The sequence below is a fragment of the Callorhinus ursinus genome, unplaced genomic scaffold, assembly GCF_003265705.2.
Source record: "Callorhinus ursinus isolate GAN/ISIS: 27379988/994484 unplaced genomic scaffold, GSC_fseal_2.0 scaffold78, whole genome shotgun sequence".
Taxonomy (NCBI): Eukaryota; Metazoa; Chordata; class Mammalia; order Carnivora; family Otariidae; genus Callorhinus; species Callorhinus ursinus.
The window spans coordinates 505,181-520,503 of record NW_027397140.1 but is presented as its reverse complement, the minus strand read 5'-3'; the positions used below and the strand labels follow the sequence as shown (position 1 = coordinate 520,503).

Genomic DNA, 15,323 nt, shown 5'->3' with positions numbered 1-15,323 from the left:
TACAATTGTAGGAGCATATCAAGAGCAACTATATGCCAACAAATTTGGCAATCTGGAAGAAATGGATGCACTCCTAAACATAAAAACCAAAACTGAAACAGGAAGAAATAGAAAACCTGAACACACCTGTAACCAAGAATGAAACTGAAGCAGTAATCAAAAATCTCCCAACAAACAGGCGTTCAGGTCCAGGTGGCCTCACAACAGAATTCTACCAATCATTTAAAGAAGAATTAATACCTATTCTTCTGAAGCTGATTAAAAAATAGAAATGGAAAGAAAACTTCTAAACTCATTCTATGAGGCCAGCATTACCTTGATCGGAAAACCAAAGACCCCACCAAAAAGGAGAATTATGGACCAATATCCCTGATGAACATGGATGCAAAAATTCTCAACAAGATACTAGCTAATAGGATCCAACAATACATCAAAAGGCTATTCACCAGGACCATGTGGGATTTATTCCTGGGCTGCAAGGGTGGTTCAACATCCACAAATCAATTTGATACACCACATCAATAAATAAAAGGAGAACCATACGATCCTCTCAACTGACGCAGAAAAACCGTATGACGAAATACAGCATCCTTTCTCAATTAAAACTCTCTGCAGTGTAGGGATAGAGAGAACATACCTCAATATCATAAAAGCCATCTATGAAAAGCCCACAGAGAGTATCATTCTCAATGGGGAAAAATTGACACCTTTCCCCTAATGTCAGGAACATGACAGGGATGTTCACTCTCACCACTCCTGTTCAACATAGTGCTGGAAGTCCTAGCCACAGCAATCAGACAACAAAAAGAAATAAAAGGCATCCAAATCAGCAAAGAAGTCAAACTCTCACTCTTCACAGATGACATGATACTCTATGTAGAAAACACAAAAGACTCCACCCAAAAACTGCAAGAACTGATACAGAAATTCAGCAAAGTGGCAGGATATAAAATCAATGCACAGAAGCCAGTTGCATTTCTATACACTAACAATGAAGCAGAAGAAAGAGAAATCAAGGACTCAATCCCATTTATAATTGCACCAAAAACCATAAGATACCTAGGAATAACCCTAACCAAAGAGGTAAAGGATCTGTGCTCTGAAAACTATAGAACACTCACGAAAGAAATTGAGGAAGATGCAAAGAAATGGAGAAACATTCCATGCTCACGGATTGGAAGAACAAATATGGTTAAAATGTCCATGCTATCTAAAAGCAATCTACACATTTCATGCCATCCTTATCAAAATATTATCATCAGCATATTTCACAGAGCTGGAACAAACAATCCTAAACCTTGTATGGAACCAGAAAAGACCCCAAATAGCCAAAGGAATGTTGAAAAAGAAAACCAAAGCTGGAGGCATTACAAATCCAGACTTCAAGCTGTATTACAAAGCTGTAATCAGGGCGCCTGGGTGGCTCAGATGGTTAAGCATCTGCCTTCGGCTCAGGTCATGATCCCAGGGTCCTGGGATCGAGTTCCGCATCGGGCTCCCTGCTCCTTGGGAGCCTGCTTCTCCCTCTGCCTCTCTCTCGCTCTCTCTCTTCTCTGTCTCTCATGAATAAATAAAATCTTTAAAAAAAAAAAAAAAGCTATAATCATCAAAACAGTATTGTACTAACACAAAAACAGACACATAGATCAGTGGAACAGAATAGAAAACCCAGAATTAGACCCTCAACTCTATGGTCAACTAATCTCTGACAAAGCAGGAAAGAATATCCAATGGAAGAAGTCAGTCTCTTCAACACATGGTGTTGGGAAAATTAGCCACATGCAGAAGAATGAAACTGGACCACTGTCTTACAGCATACACAAAAATAAGCTCAAAATGGATGAAAGACCTAAATGTGAGACAGGAATCTATCAAAATCCTAGAGAACACAGGCAGCAACGTCTTTGACCTTGGCCTTGGCAAGTTCTTGCTAGACACGTGTCCAAAGGCAAGAGAACCAAAAGCAAAAATGAACTATTGAGACTTCATCGGGATAAAAAGCTTTTGCACAGCAAAGGAAACAGCTGACAAAACTAAAAGGCAACCTACAGAATTGGAGAAGATATCTGCAAATGTCTTATCAGATAAAGGACTAGTATCCAAAATCTGTAACTTATCAAGCTCAACACCCAAAGAACAAATAATCCAACCAAGAAATGGGCAGAAGACATGAACAAACATTTCTCCAAAGAAGACATACAAATGGCCAACAGACACATGAAAAAACACTTAATATCACTTGGCATCAGGGAAATACAGATCAAAACCACCAATGAGAGACCACCTCACACCAGTCAGAATGGCTAAAATTAACAACTCAGGAAACAACAGATGTTGTTGAGGATACAGAAAAAGGGGAATTCTTTTACACTTCCTGTGGGAATGCAACCTGGTACAGCCAGTCTGGAAAACAGTATGGAGGTTCCTCAAAAAGTTAAAAATAGAGCTACCCTACGATCCAGCAATCACAGTACTAGGTATTTATCCAGAGGATACAAACATAGTCATTGGAAGGGGCACATGCACCCCAATGTTTATAGCAGCAACACCCACAATAGCCAAACTATGGAAAGAGCCCTTATGTCCATCAAGAGATGAATGGATAAAGAAGATGTGGATATATATGCAATGGAATATTACTCCGCCATCAAAAAGAATAAAATCTTGCCATTTGCAATGATGTGGATGGTACTTGAGGGTATTATGTTAATGCAAAACAAGTTAGTCAGAGAAGGATAAATATCAGATTATTTCCCTCATATGCGGAATTTAAGAAACAGATGAATACAAGAAAAAATAAGAAATCGGAGATGGAGACAAACCATAAAAGACTCTTAACTAGAGGAAACTGAGGGCTGCTGGGGGGAAGGGGGGATGGAGTAACTGGGTGATGGGCATTAAGGAGGGCACTTGATGTAATGAGCTCTGCATGTTATATGCAACTGATGAATTGCTAAGTTCTACCACTGAAACAAATAAATATTTTTTTAAAAAAAGAAAGTAATCCCCAGAATTAAGTCAGTTCCCAATGTGCCATTCAACTTCTGCAGGAGGGCAGACAGAGAGGCTCCCCAGCTGATTCTGACAGACCCTCACAATTCTGAAGACAGACCCTCACAATATTAACAAATAGTTTTTTAAAAATCAGTAAGATTCTAACCATCAAACCTGCTAAACGTACCCTCAAAGGAAAAGCAAAATGAGTACAATCTCAGTAATGAACACAAATACAAAAGTGAAATTAAAAACAAGCCAACAATGTAGCATTATACTAGAATCCACATAGACTAAGCAGTGTTCTAAGTTACCACAGAGAATCAAGGGTAGCTGAACATGAGGAAATATAATAACTAGAAACAATTCAGAATGTCAATTATTCCACTGTAACTCATTTTTTTATTAAAACATGAAATGCCCAAATAGGAAGGATACAGCTGTTAACTAGCTCTCTACATGTGGGTAACAGATGTTAGAAGTCCTGTAACTTCTTAACCTCTGCCACAGACCCTGAGGTGCATACCACTTAAAGATGGACAAAGGGGCAGCCACATGAGGTGCACTCACTCCCTCAAAGAAAGTGGCACTCCTCATCCTGAGGACCTGCTCGGGCGGCATAAGCACTGCGTACCATTCTCTGTCACGGCCAGGGTTTGAGCATCCCCGCTCCCGCATGCCACATCAATGACCTTCAATCCTTTAAGCCCAGCTACCAGCATTGGGATGGCCTCATCTTCACTGGAGCCTTCAAACAGATAGGACAATCGTTACTGTAAGATCCTCAAAAGAGGCAACCTCCCACCGCATGCTCGAGCTGGCTCAGAGCAAATGTACCGTGGCCTAGTCGGCCGTAGTTCCCTCGGCCCCAGGTATATAGCTCCCCCTCGGCAGTGATGGCCGCACTATATGTGCTTCCACATGCGATGTGCACCACATGCTTCCCAGCCTGTTTTCCAGAGAAAGCAGATATCACCTTAGGCTCTTCCAGAGGCCTGTGGAGAGAAAGGAAACAAATGTGAATGTCCTTCTATGCATGTCCTATTAGTGTTAGCAAAGAAAATAACTATCTGAATCAACCATCAGAGTGCCAAGACAGTTTGGCCTTTCAGGCGCCTTATGAAACAATAAAGGAACATAGAATTCAAACACCCAACACTTCCACGATTGATCGTTTATTGGGCATCTGATGCCAAGCATGGCATCCGGCAGGAATATCAAAACAGGTCTGTTAAAGACTCGTACAATCAAGTCTAGAGCAGCTTTGTTCATAGTGGTCCAAAACAGTGACCCATCCATAGACAGACCACTTAGCAACAGGGACAAAGCAACTACTGACATATGCAACAACTTGGCTGAAGCTCAGGAACTCTGCTAAGTGAAAGAGCCAGGAACAAAATACCACATAGTGATAGAGGGTAGATCAGGAACTGGAAGCAGAGAGCAGGGTTTGACTGCAAAGGGGTCCAAAGACAGTAGCAGGGGCATCAGAAATGTTCTCTCAGTTGTGGTGGTTCCCCAACTGCATGCATTTGCTGAAACCCATCAAATTGTACTCTTATAACAATTGGATTTGTAAACCTCATACCGGTGGTTAAAATTTACACATTTGTTAAATAAATGAGGAAGGAATGAAGGAGCAAGGTTACTAATCACACTCCAAACTATATTTTACAAATAAAAATAGGAGGCAGTAAGGATTAATTAGGGAGAAATCTTAGTAGATGGCTCTTCACTTTCAAAACCAGCAAAATGCCCTATGCTTATAATCCAGCATATGTATACTATGATTGGTAACACCCAACTCTACCCTCTCCAAAGACATGGTTTACTGACTTTGTGACCCACCATTCTGCAAAATAAATAAATGCACACAAAAGCACAGGGAGAGCTGAACAACCCTACTCTGATACCACTTATCCCTCCTGTTCAGCTCAAGTTTCAACCCCCAAGTTTCCCTCCAATTCCTACCATCTCCACTGATCTCTTTTCCTTCCCTCAATTTCTCAAGCAATGGACAAGTTATTTAATCTAGCATCTAGCACTTAATCTCAACTGAGTATAATTTTATTACTAGTTTTTTTGTTTAGTACAAATTACAAATAACATAAAAGAAGCAAAAAACTAATGTCCCCAGCCTGTATCTCCATCCTTTCAAGTCCTATGTGCCCCACCCACCTCACCTCCTTTAGTCTGAGAATAACAACAATTCTAAATTCTATAATTAGCATTCCTTTTATCACATTTGTCTGAATCCCTTACAGTACTGTCAAGTTTAGAATACTTCTGCTGAATGCTAACACACAATACACATTGCTCAGCTTTTTTCACGGTTTGAGATTCTACCCAGGGATGTCCATCTCCATCCCACCACAGTGAGAAGGCGCCAGACTCCTCTCCACTCTGTTCATGCCTCTAATCCCCTTGAAATGGGGGTGCATCTTCAATTTTAATCTAGGGCCAAGTTTTTCTCTACCAGGCTTCCCACTCAAGCCAGCAACATATAAAAGGGTTCCTACCACTCTGTGGCAGCTGTGGGAACTCTCCATTTTTACAACCCTGCATTTAGAACAACCATTTTGTTTTATTCCTGCTCTCTCACAATAATCAAAAGCTTCCACAAAATAGGACATTAAGAAATTATTGAATTTTGTACCTATGAAAATGGAATGGCTTAAGGAAAGGAGGATCTTATCTCTTAGAGACATGTTGAAGTGTTTGTGAATGAAGAAACAAGGGATTGTTTCAATGGGATTCGCTTTAGGAAACTCCACAGTGTGGGGTATTGGTATATGTAATTAAAACAGGAACAGCAAAAGCTGGAAGCTTTGAATCTGGGAGAGAAGAACAGGAAGGGCAACTGACGTCATCTTCTGTGCTATGGGCAGAACTCCCATAGCATTACCCAGGGGCTGACATATCTTGATAGCCTTCTCCACCCTAGCCCTACACATCAGAGTAGCTAGAAAACAACCAGCCACACTTTTCTTTTCCATCCTATTTTGGATACAGCAACTCAAAGGGAAAGCATGTCAATTTTAATAATCGACCATACGTACACAGTATCCCCGTGGCCCAGTCGTCCACCATCCCCACAACCCCAGGAGTACACCTCTCCTGTAGCTGCCAGAGCCAGGTAGTGGTGACCATCAGAATGGGCAGCAATCTTCACAATGTTTCTGGAGGCAAGACCCTGGACCAGCTGTGGGGCCTAAAAGGGTAAAAATAGGAAGAAAATTAGTAAGCAGTCCAAGGACAATGAAAACAGCATGACTCTTCTCAATTATGCATCTCATTTTAACAAACTCTCCTTGAACTGAAAGAACATGAGCTTCTGGAGGCTGCCATCCAATCGTCCAGATGCCCTGCCCACTACCAACAGAAGAGTGGGCAGCCTCCAAGTGCTCTGTGACATGACTAATCCACCTCCACACAATGGAAATTCACAACTCAAGGTGAAAAACACCCCACAAGGCCCAATTCCCTTATCTGTTACTATCTGGCCCCAAAATATACTGAGTTTACATGTGGAAAATTAGTTTACAAATGGGAATCATGATGGGCAATGCGTGTTATTGTAAGGAGCTCCTGATCTTAACAACTAAGAAATTCTGCCCCCAAATTTTGACAATAATGATCTTAACTATTTAAGATTATTAAGTAAGACTAATAAAATACAAGGAACAGATGCTTCTAAATCTTCAGAAATAAAGACTAGAATTCTGTAGCACCTGTAGTAGAAAAGTGCCCACCAAGGGAAGTGATCTGGGCCCCAAAACACCTACCAGCGTGTCACTGTTGTAGGCCTGTGTATACACGCGGCCATTCCTCGACAAGATCAGGAAGCGCTTTTCCGCACAGGCGATCTGCGTGACCCCCAGGTTGGCAAGTCCTTCACACTGAATTGGACCAATCACATTGGCATAGTATTTCCATCCTATTAACCCCCACCCTATGACTTCTTGCAATGATCCCTGTAAGATAACAAGGTAAGTAAACATCTTCTTTAGGGTGGCAAGAATATTTTTCTTACTCAAAAGAAAGAAAAATTTATGCTAACACTGAGATACCATAGGATAAAAACAAAGCATGTAAAGAATGAAGCTGATCTAAAATATCAAAATAAGTCATAACATTCCATATTACCTCAGTTAACAGGTAAGATGAAGTAACTGAACAGGTTATTATTCTTCCACAGCATTTCATTTTAACAGAAACCATTAAAAAGTAATATAAGTAGACATTAAACATATTTTAAAATGCTCAGATCTTATCAGGTTACCATTTTTGTCGTAACAGGAAGAAACCTGAAAGCCTAAGCAAGAGGCTGGGAGACAAGTATCCTACTGTTGGTATGGGTGAGAAGGATCAAGTTGTATGTGAGCTATTTTGTGATAATCAGCTAATGTGTCCACCCATATCAGGTCAATCAGTGGCGCATGCATTCGTGCAAATAGAACAAACGTACAAGGCTAGTCACTGCAGCAGTACTTGAGTAGCAAACTTCTGGCAACACAGTGTCCATCAAAAAAATCATGATAGATCCATACATGGAATACTGAGTTGCTTTAAAATAAAGAAAGAAGTTCTGTTTATTAATAGAGAAAGCTCCTCAGTACATACTGTATAGTGAAAAAAACAAGCTATGACATGCTACCACTAATGCTAATACCAGAGATATTGAAAGGATATGTAAGAGACTAGAAAAGTGAAAAGCAGGTGCAAAACTAGGCAGATGAGGGGACAGGGAGGAGAAAGTAATGGTGTCTTTGCACTTAATTTTGACTTTTGAACCATGTGAATGTATTTATTTGGAAAAAAAAATGATGGTAAAATGAAATAAATATAAATCATGTTAAAAATAAAAAGTTAGAAAAACCTGGATTCAAATCCAGGATTATTCTGTGTGACCCTGGCAAAATTAACTGCCACTCCAAATGGCAATCTTCTCATCAATACGGTGGGACAGTGTTGTGATGCCAGATGCAACTGTGTGTGTGAAGTCCTCAGGGGGCCTGCACTGGCAGGCTCTTCACACATGTAGATTAGTGTTATCACTGCTCTGAGTAGCATCAAGACAGCCTATGGCCTAAGCTCCTAGTGTACAAAAAAAGCGCTGGAACCTCCCTGAGGAAGGCAGGACAGCATGTGGTTGTTCAGATAAAGGAGCGCTCTCTGGGGACACATCTCCTGAATCTGGAACCTGGGATGCTGGATTGGGTCCTAAAGTCCTGTATACATCAGCTTGCTCATCACTCGCTCTGACCACTGACAACACTTTAAAGTGTATACATGTTTAAAAGCTGTAACCAGCTCCACCCCCAATACCAGAGAAAGTGTCTCCATATTGGCACAGAGTGAGAATCTAGGAGTGCTACTAACTGTAGAACATACAAAGAACAAACACTGCTATCTCACATACCTTATGAGACGTTGGTGAGCTACACAGAGGTGGCATACAGGGAGTAGCCAGACGGTCTAAATGGGCCATGACAACAACCGCAGTTTGTCTTAAGTCAATGGCAAGTTCATTGTCTTGTGGAAGAGTAAGGTACCTCAGGAAACTCTCATTGGGGCTCAAAGGACCAGACAAAAGCTACAGAAGAAAAGTAAACAGGCTTCTTGAGAACAGAGGAAAAATTAAAGTAACATAATTAGCTCTTAACCACTCTTTATATTTTGGTAGTCACAGTTATGCATTATCTGTAAACCTACTCCTTTTGGCCATCAAATGAGAAGTGCTGCTGATCCAGTGACACTACACATCCACATGTCTACACACTTGCTGTAAATACTACACACAGCGGTGCCTGCACATTTCCAGGTACGTACTCCACACAGGTCAATGACATGGCCTAGCCACCCTGCAGGCTCACCCCTCCAACAGCCCTCAGAATACAGAGCAAGCTTCCTAGGAACACAGCACTGCACCTCAAACTGGCTTTGCAAACTGAAAACCAAAACCACTTATTTTAACCTAAATGCCACCCACCCTGGAGAAAACCTAATATTACACATTAACAAATTTCATTCTTTTCTAAAGGCAGAATGGCCTTATTCTCATTAAAGACTGCCAAGTGATAGAAAAATTAACTTTATAATGGAATAGCTGCCTTTCCAGAAAAGACCTACAAGATCAAACTCTTCTAAAAAGAAGCAGTCCCACAAGTTCATACCGAGGACCCAGGCAGGCCCTCCTCTGCCACCAGCCTTGCTGTTCTAGGACTAAACACAGTGATGACTTAGGTGACATGCTCCACACAATGCCCCGCATACAGGAAGGTCCAAGAAAGTAAGCCACTATTTTCAATGCTCTTTTTCTAATATGTATTTAAAAGTGTGCATGTCAGGGGCACCTGAGTAGCTCAGTCAGTTAAGGGTCCAAATATTGATTTCAGCTCAGGTCATGATCTCGGTGTTGTGAGATTGAGCACCCCGTTGGGCTCCGTGCTCAGTGGGAAGTCTGCTTGAGACTCCCTCCCTCTCCCTCTGCCCCTCCCACCCTGCACACGCACTCTCTCTCTCTCATAAATAAATAAATCTTAAAAAAAAATAAAGGGTGCATGTCAGACTTAGCTCTGTGCTGCAATGCAGCTGGCACTCACCGATCCAAGGTCTTCTCCATAAATGGCATATGGAGGAACATGGAGGAGAAAGATTTACCTGACTTCTCTAGGCAGGGTCAAAACAAATGAACATTAACCACTAGGCAACTACACGACCTCATGGTAAAGCACATTCTCTGAACCAGACACGCACTCCATCCCACACCAACTGAGCCTCAAACCCTTGCGATGCCTCTCCACATTATCACTGCAAGTGCCCATAAGGACCTGCTTTGACTCTCACGTTTTGTTCCTGAAATTCCAGTTGTCAGAATTTTTACCCATTTTCATGCCTCTTACTAAACTAACTCCTTCATGGAGATGAGCACACCTTCTTTATATCTTCCACAGCATCTTAAACTCACTCCCCATCACAGCCAAAGCACAGCCAAAGCAAATTTCCAGGCTGCTAGAAACACACAAGCACTAAACCCACAAACATGAAGGGCTCAATGGCTCCAGTTCAGCAGAAAGAAAACTGCATGGTCAAAGAGCAGCAGAGGAATCTCTCTAAAAGTACAAGTTGATACATGTCAAGAAATACATTCTTCCTACTAAGTACACACAATCCAGAACACAGACACAGAGGCCTCATGCTCCCGTGATATTCTACCACATCAAGTGAAACTCACTCCATGACATCCCTACACCTGTCCCACATCTGACTGACTCTCTCCCCTAGAGACAACTACTGTCACAGACATGCAGTCTGGGCTGTTTATAAAAGTCTCTCTTTTTTTTTTTTTTAAGATTTTATTTATTTATTTGACAGAGAGAGACACAGCGAGAGAGGGAACACAAGCAGGCGGAGTGGGAGAGAGAGAGAAGCAGGCTTCCCGCTGAGCAGGGAGCCCGATGCAGGGCTCGATCCCAGGACCCCGGGATCATGACCTGAGCCGAAGGCAGACGCTTAATGACTGAGCCACCCAGGCACCCAAAAGTCTAACTCTTTTAGGATAACTGAATCAAGACAGCTACTTAAATGCAAAATCTTGTTACGATACTTACGTGAGTGTCACCCTCTGTATGAGGGGCATCTTTACTGCAGATGATGCTTTGGAATCTTTGCAACAAAGGGAGAAGGGGGGCGCTGGTGCCCTGGGCGGACCGCTCATTGTCAGTTTCCTGGGTCCCACTGTCCCACAGTTGAAGCAACAACAGGATGGCAGATAACATTTGGCTGAAAGAGAAAACATCTTTATTCTCTAGCAAAAACAGATTAGCTTTTATTGCCATGGTTTGCCAAAAATAAAAGCAGGTTATGTAATTAAATAGAAGAAATACTTTATATTCAAAAGGATACCACTAAAATAATACCATGAAAATAATTCTTGGCAGTAAAATCACTGAATCAATGCCAAGATTTTAGCAAAAGATATCCACATATAAAACCAGTTAAGAAACTCAAACAGCACTTTTCTTTTTTTAAAGTAGGCTCCACACCCAGCATGGAGGCCAACCCAGGGCTTGAATTCACGACCCTGCGATCAAGACCTAAGCCGAAATTAAGGGTCAGACGCTTAGCCAACTAATCCACGCAGGCACCCCTCAAACAGCACTTTCTAAAGGGAACTTCTAGGACCTTAATTAATGGAATAAAAATCATTATTTGAGGAAAATTAAAAGAAAAAAAAAGAACAGCTCCTAGACTACTAGAAAGTTGAACATAAAAAAAGGAAGTGAAGAAAACCTAAGTGTACCCAGGTTTGAAAGAAGAGAAAGTCCTGGGATATGGTTCTTGATTATAGAAGAACACCACATGTTTTCTACAATCATAAATGATTCAATGAAATGCCATAAAAGGAAACAGATGTTCAGATACAGAGACATTTCCCTGAAATGCTCCCAGCCTGAGGCACCCCTCACCTCAGTGTGCCTCTCTGCACAGCCAGCTCTAACAGGATGGCCAGGGCCAGGTGCTGGTCCTGAAGGGGAATGCTTCCTGGCCCTTTGGTACCAGGCGTTCCATGAACATCCCTGAAATGAAAGCAGAACAAAGTAACATGAGAGCTTAAGACAGCATGTATATTTTTAATATTTAGAATCAAGTTTCTGAGACTTACTACACAAATTTAGTAAGAGATTTTAAAGCATACAATTAATTTGTAAAGATATTTTCTTATTGAAAGAATTAATTCAGATACTATGACTACATTAGAAAACATTCCAGTTTCCATAGCATAAAATTATTTTTATCATTATTCAAATCATGGGTAGAAAAACGTTTAGATATGTTTCCACTTTCAGTGACATGTGGAATATCCACATCCCTCTATGGAAGTGGAGAAACATCAATTTCTAAAACCACCTGGCAAATATATGCAAAATGTTATGCTTATTTTTATCTCTGACCAAAGAAATATTTTAACTTGTCCCCAATAATAAGTAACAAGTCTTCTTAACCCAAGATGGGGAAAGGAGGACCTTCTGACATCACCATTACAGTTGAATTTTGAAATTACAGTTGACCCTTGAACGAGTTTGAACTGCACAGGTTCACTTATACACAGATTTTTTTCAACATATGTATATATATGCATTGAAAAATTTTTTGGAGATTTGCAATAATTTGAAAAAACTCACAGATGAACCATGTAGCCTAGAAATACCAAAAATTTTAAGAAAAAGGTAGGTAGCATAATAAGAATACAGTAAATAAAAATATAACATAAAATACGTTAATCCACTGTTCAGGTTACCAATCCACAGTATGCTATTAGTTTAGTTTGGGGGGAGTCAAGTGTTATATGTGGATTTTCACCTGTGTGGAGACTGGCACCCCCAACCCCCTAATATTGTTCAAGGATCAACTGTAATTCCAAGCCTATTTTCAGGGCTCCCAGTCCTAAACCTTGTTGCAATGCCTTCATCAGCATTCTAGGGAGCTGAACTCACAGTCTGTAGTCATAGAGACCACAGGTATCCCTGCATACTGGAAGGGGCACAGGAGTGACCTCTGGCAAAAGGAATGAGAAAACACTCACTTTTCCTTTAATTATGTCCTTGTTGCTGAATTATGTCTTGAATACATACATTTTCTTTAAATTTAAAAACTCTTAACAAAAATACATTGCACCCAAGATCAGAGTTCATGGCTTTCCTTACCGAAAAATGATTCACCTTTAAAACTTTTTTTAAACATTTTGATCTTGAGTAGTTGTTTAATCCCACATTGTCTATTAAGACAACACCCCTCACTCAGAATGGTAGCATCCACATTCTCACTGAGAGGCCCACAATAGGTGCTCAAACACTTTATGAATGACTAATTCCCAAATCATAAAATATCTGAAAAAAACACATTACAAAAGCATCTTTCATTTTCTACCTGATTCAATAGGATAGCTTCCTGGGTCTAATCAGAATATCAAAAGCAAATATTTGAAAACCTAAAAACCAAGATCTAGAATCACAGAGTTGAGGATGGGCTGGAAACACATACCACAAACCTTATGCTCTAAAGAGAAGATGAGACGAGACTTTGAAGCATGTTGGAACCATTCATGTATCAAGATGTGAAAAGAAAGAACTCACCCTGTCACGACAGACCTGAGGAACCTGGTTGCTCTCTCTACCACCTCCAGCCACACAGAGGACACCGTGCTCTCATCAAAGAGTGAAGCCTCAGGCAGGGCTCTCAAGGCATCCAGGGACTCCTGTAACAGCTCACTGCAGAGATCCGCATCCTCCCCTGGGCACATACATGCATCAGAGAAGTCCACCCAATCCTCAGGCAGCACTGACAAGTAAAGCCCTCCCCACTTTCCCAGAGGGACCTCCTACCCCACCATATGAGAGGATGCCACTGTCACATTTTCAATCCCTCACTTTCCTCTCAACGAGATACTCCAAGAACTCAGTCAGTTCTTTATTTTATGACTCTCCCATGTGCAATTCTAACTTCTTGTTCTAGGAAATAAATCAGCATTGATGCACACTGCAGTGGTTTACCTGGAATATATGCACATATACACTTTTTCTTTTCTTTTTTTTTAAGAGAACAGTCCTGAAAAATCAAACAGACTGAAGCCTCTCATTCTACAAACAAGAAAAATGAGGCACAGAGAGCATATGGGATCGGCCAAGGGCATGTGGTGGCAGAACTGAGAAGACAATCCAAGTCTTCCGATGTGGGGAAAAAGAACACTCTGGGCCCACATACCTGACCGCCAGGCCCTGCGTAAGAAGGCAAAGGCAAAGGAGAGAGCTGCTCGGGATCCAACTCTCGCAAGTCCTTCCACTCCTTTGCCTGTGGGCCGGGAACTGTGGACAACACACATGGGAGGTTGGGTTAACTGGTCAGTCAGAGGAATGTGCAAATACCAAAATAAAATAAGTAACATGGAAGGATTTGTACAAAAAAAATATGATCAATAGATTTCTTTAAACAGCAGGATGACAATGTGTGACTTTTAGTTTCATATATAAAAATTTTTATCAAATGTCCTTTGTAAAGGAGTTTTCTCTTTAAGAAAAAGACATTTAGAAAGAATTTTAAATGACCTGCAGAATGTTCACAAAATAATCTCTGGGAGGTGATCTTATGAGTCAGGGAGACACAGGGTGAACAGAAAATAAACAGATAAATACATAAATGGGAGGTTAAAGGTCATGTAGTAAAGAAAAGGCAGGTGAGAGGGTTGAGGAACACACAGAGAACAATACGACAAATGCCTGAGACTGCACCCATCCTGCTTATCCTCTCCTGAATTTAGTACTTATCATTCTCATGTGTCTTTTAAGGTTTTTACTACTTATATTGTAGAGTTAACAAATATGCATGTTTAAAGAAGTTATACAAATGGCATACCATAAAAATCATTCTTAAAAAAAACCTAGAATATAAAAAGTGTACAATACAAACTCCATCATGACTAGCAAGTAATTTTATTTTCAACTTTACACTGTTGAGTATTTCTACTATACACCGTATTCTTCAAATTTACTAAAGTTTGCTTTCACAATCAGGGGGAAATGCTATTTAAAAAAATGGGTAATGACAAAGATACAAATGTAGGGACCCGACGGGGTACATGTACCCCAATGTTTATAGCAGCAATGTCCACAATAGCCAAACTGTGGAAAGAGCCAAGATGCCCATCGACAGATGAATGGATAAAGAAGATGTGGTATATATACACAATGGAATATTATGCAGCCATCAAAAGGAAAGAGATCTTGCCATTTGCAACGACGTGGATGGAACTGGAGGGTGTTATGCTGAGTGAAATAAGTCAATCAGAGAAAGACATGTATCACATGACCTCACTGATATGAGGAATTCTTAATCTCAGGAAACAAACTGAGTGTTACTGGAGTGGTTGGGGGTGGGAGGGATGGGATGGCTGGGTGATAGACATTGGGGAGGGTATGTGCTACGGTGAGCGCTGTGAATTGTGCAAGACTGTTGAATCACAGATCTGTACTTCTGAAACAAATAACGCAACATATTTTAAGAAAAAAGGAAAAGAAGAAGATAACAGGAGAGGAAGAAAAGGGGAGTATGTCAGAGGGGGAGACGAACCATGAGAGATGATGGACTCTGAAAAACAAACTGAGGGTTCTAGAGGGTAGGGGGTGGGGGGATGGGTTAGCCTGGTGATGGGTATTGAGGAGGGCACGTTTTGCATGGTGCACTGGGTGTTATGAACAAACAATGAATCATGGAACACTGCATCAAAAACTAATGATGTAATATATGGTGATTAACATAACAATAAAAAA

At 40.9% G+C, this 15,323-nt stretch overlaps 1 protein-coding gene across 6 annotated transcripts in view; it reads right to left on the bottom strand.

The window, feature by feature from the left end:
- The window catches only part of HERC2 (HECT and RLD domain containing E3 ubiquitin protein ligase 2), a 264,269-nt gene that overhangs the window by 175,834 nt on the left and 73,112 nt on the right, over nucleotides 1-15,323 (bottom strand). For all 6 annotated transcript variants that reach the window (XR_012376642.1, XM_073887396.1, XM_073887397.1 and 3 more), the window contains exons 6-14: nucleotides 13,762-13,862; nucleotides 13,134-13,290; nucleotides 11,466-11,576; nucleotides 10,608-10,779; nucleotides 8,417-8,590; nucleotides 6,780-6,968; nucleotides 6,054-6,205; nucleotides 3,832-3,989; nucleotides 3,629-3,742 (exon numbers count right to left, since the gene is read on the bottom strand). Coding sequence is in view for 5 of the 6 variants with exons in the window: in XM_073887396.1 (XP_073743497.1) it covers nucleotides 3,629-3,742; nucleotides 3,832-3,989; nucleotides 6,054-6,205; nucleotides 6,780-6,968; nucleotides 8,417-8,590; nucleotides 10,608-10,779; nucleotides 11,466-11,576; nucleotides 13,134-13,290; nucleotides 13,762-13,862 (1,328 nt within the window). In the remaining variant the exon portion in view is untranslated. The remainder of the gene's footprint in view (nucleotides 1-3,628; nucleotides 3,743-3,831; nucleotides 3,990-6,053; nucleotides 6,206-6,779; nucleotides 6,969-8,416; nucleotides 8,591-10,607; nucleotides 10,780-11,465; nucleotides 11,577-13,133; nucleotides 13,291-13,761; nucleotides 13,863-15,323) is intronic.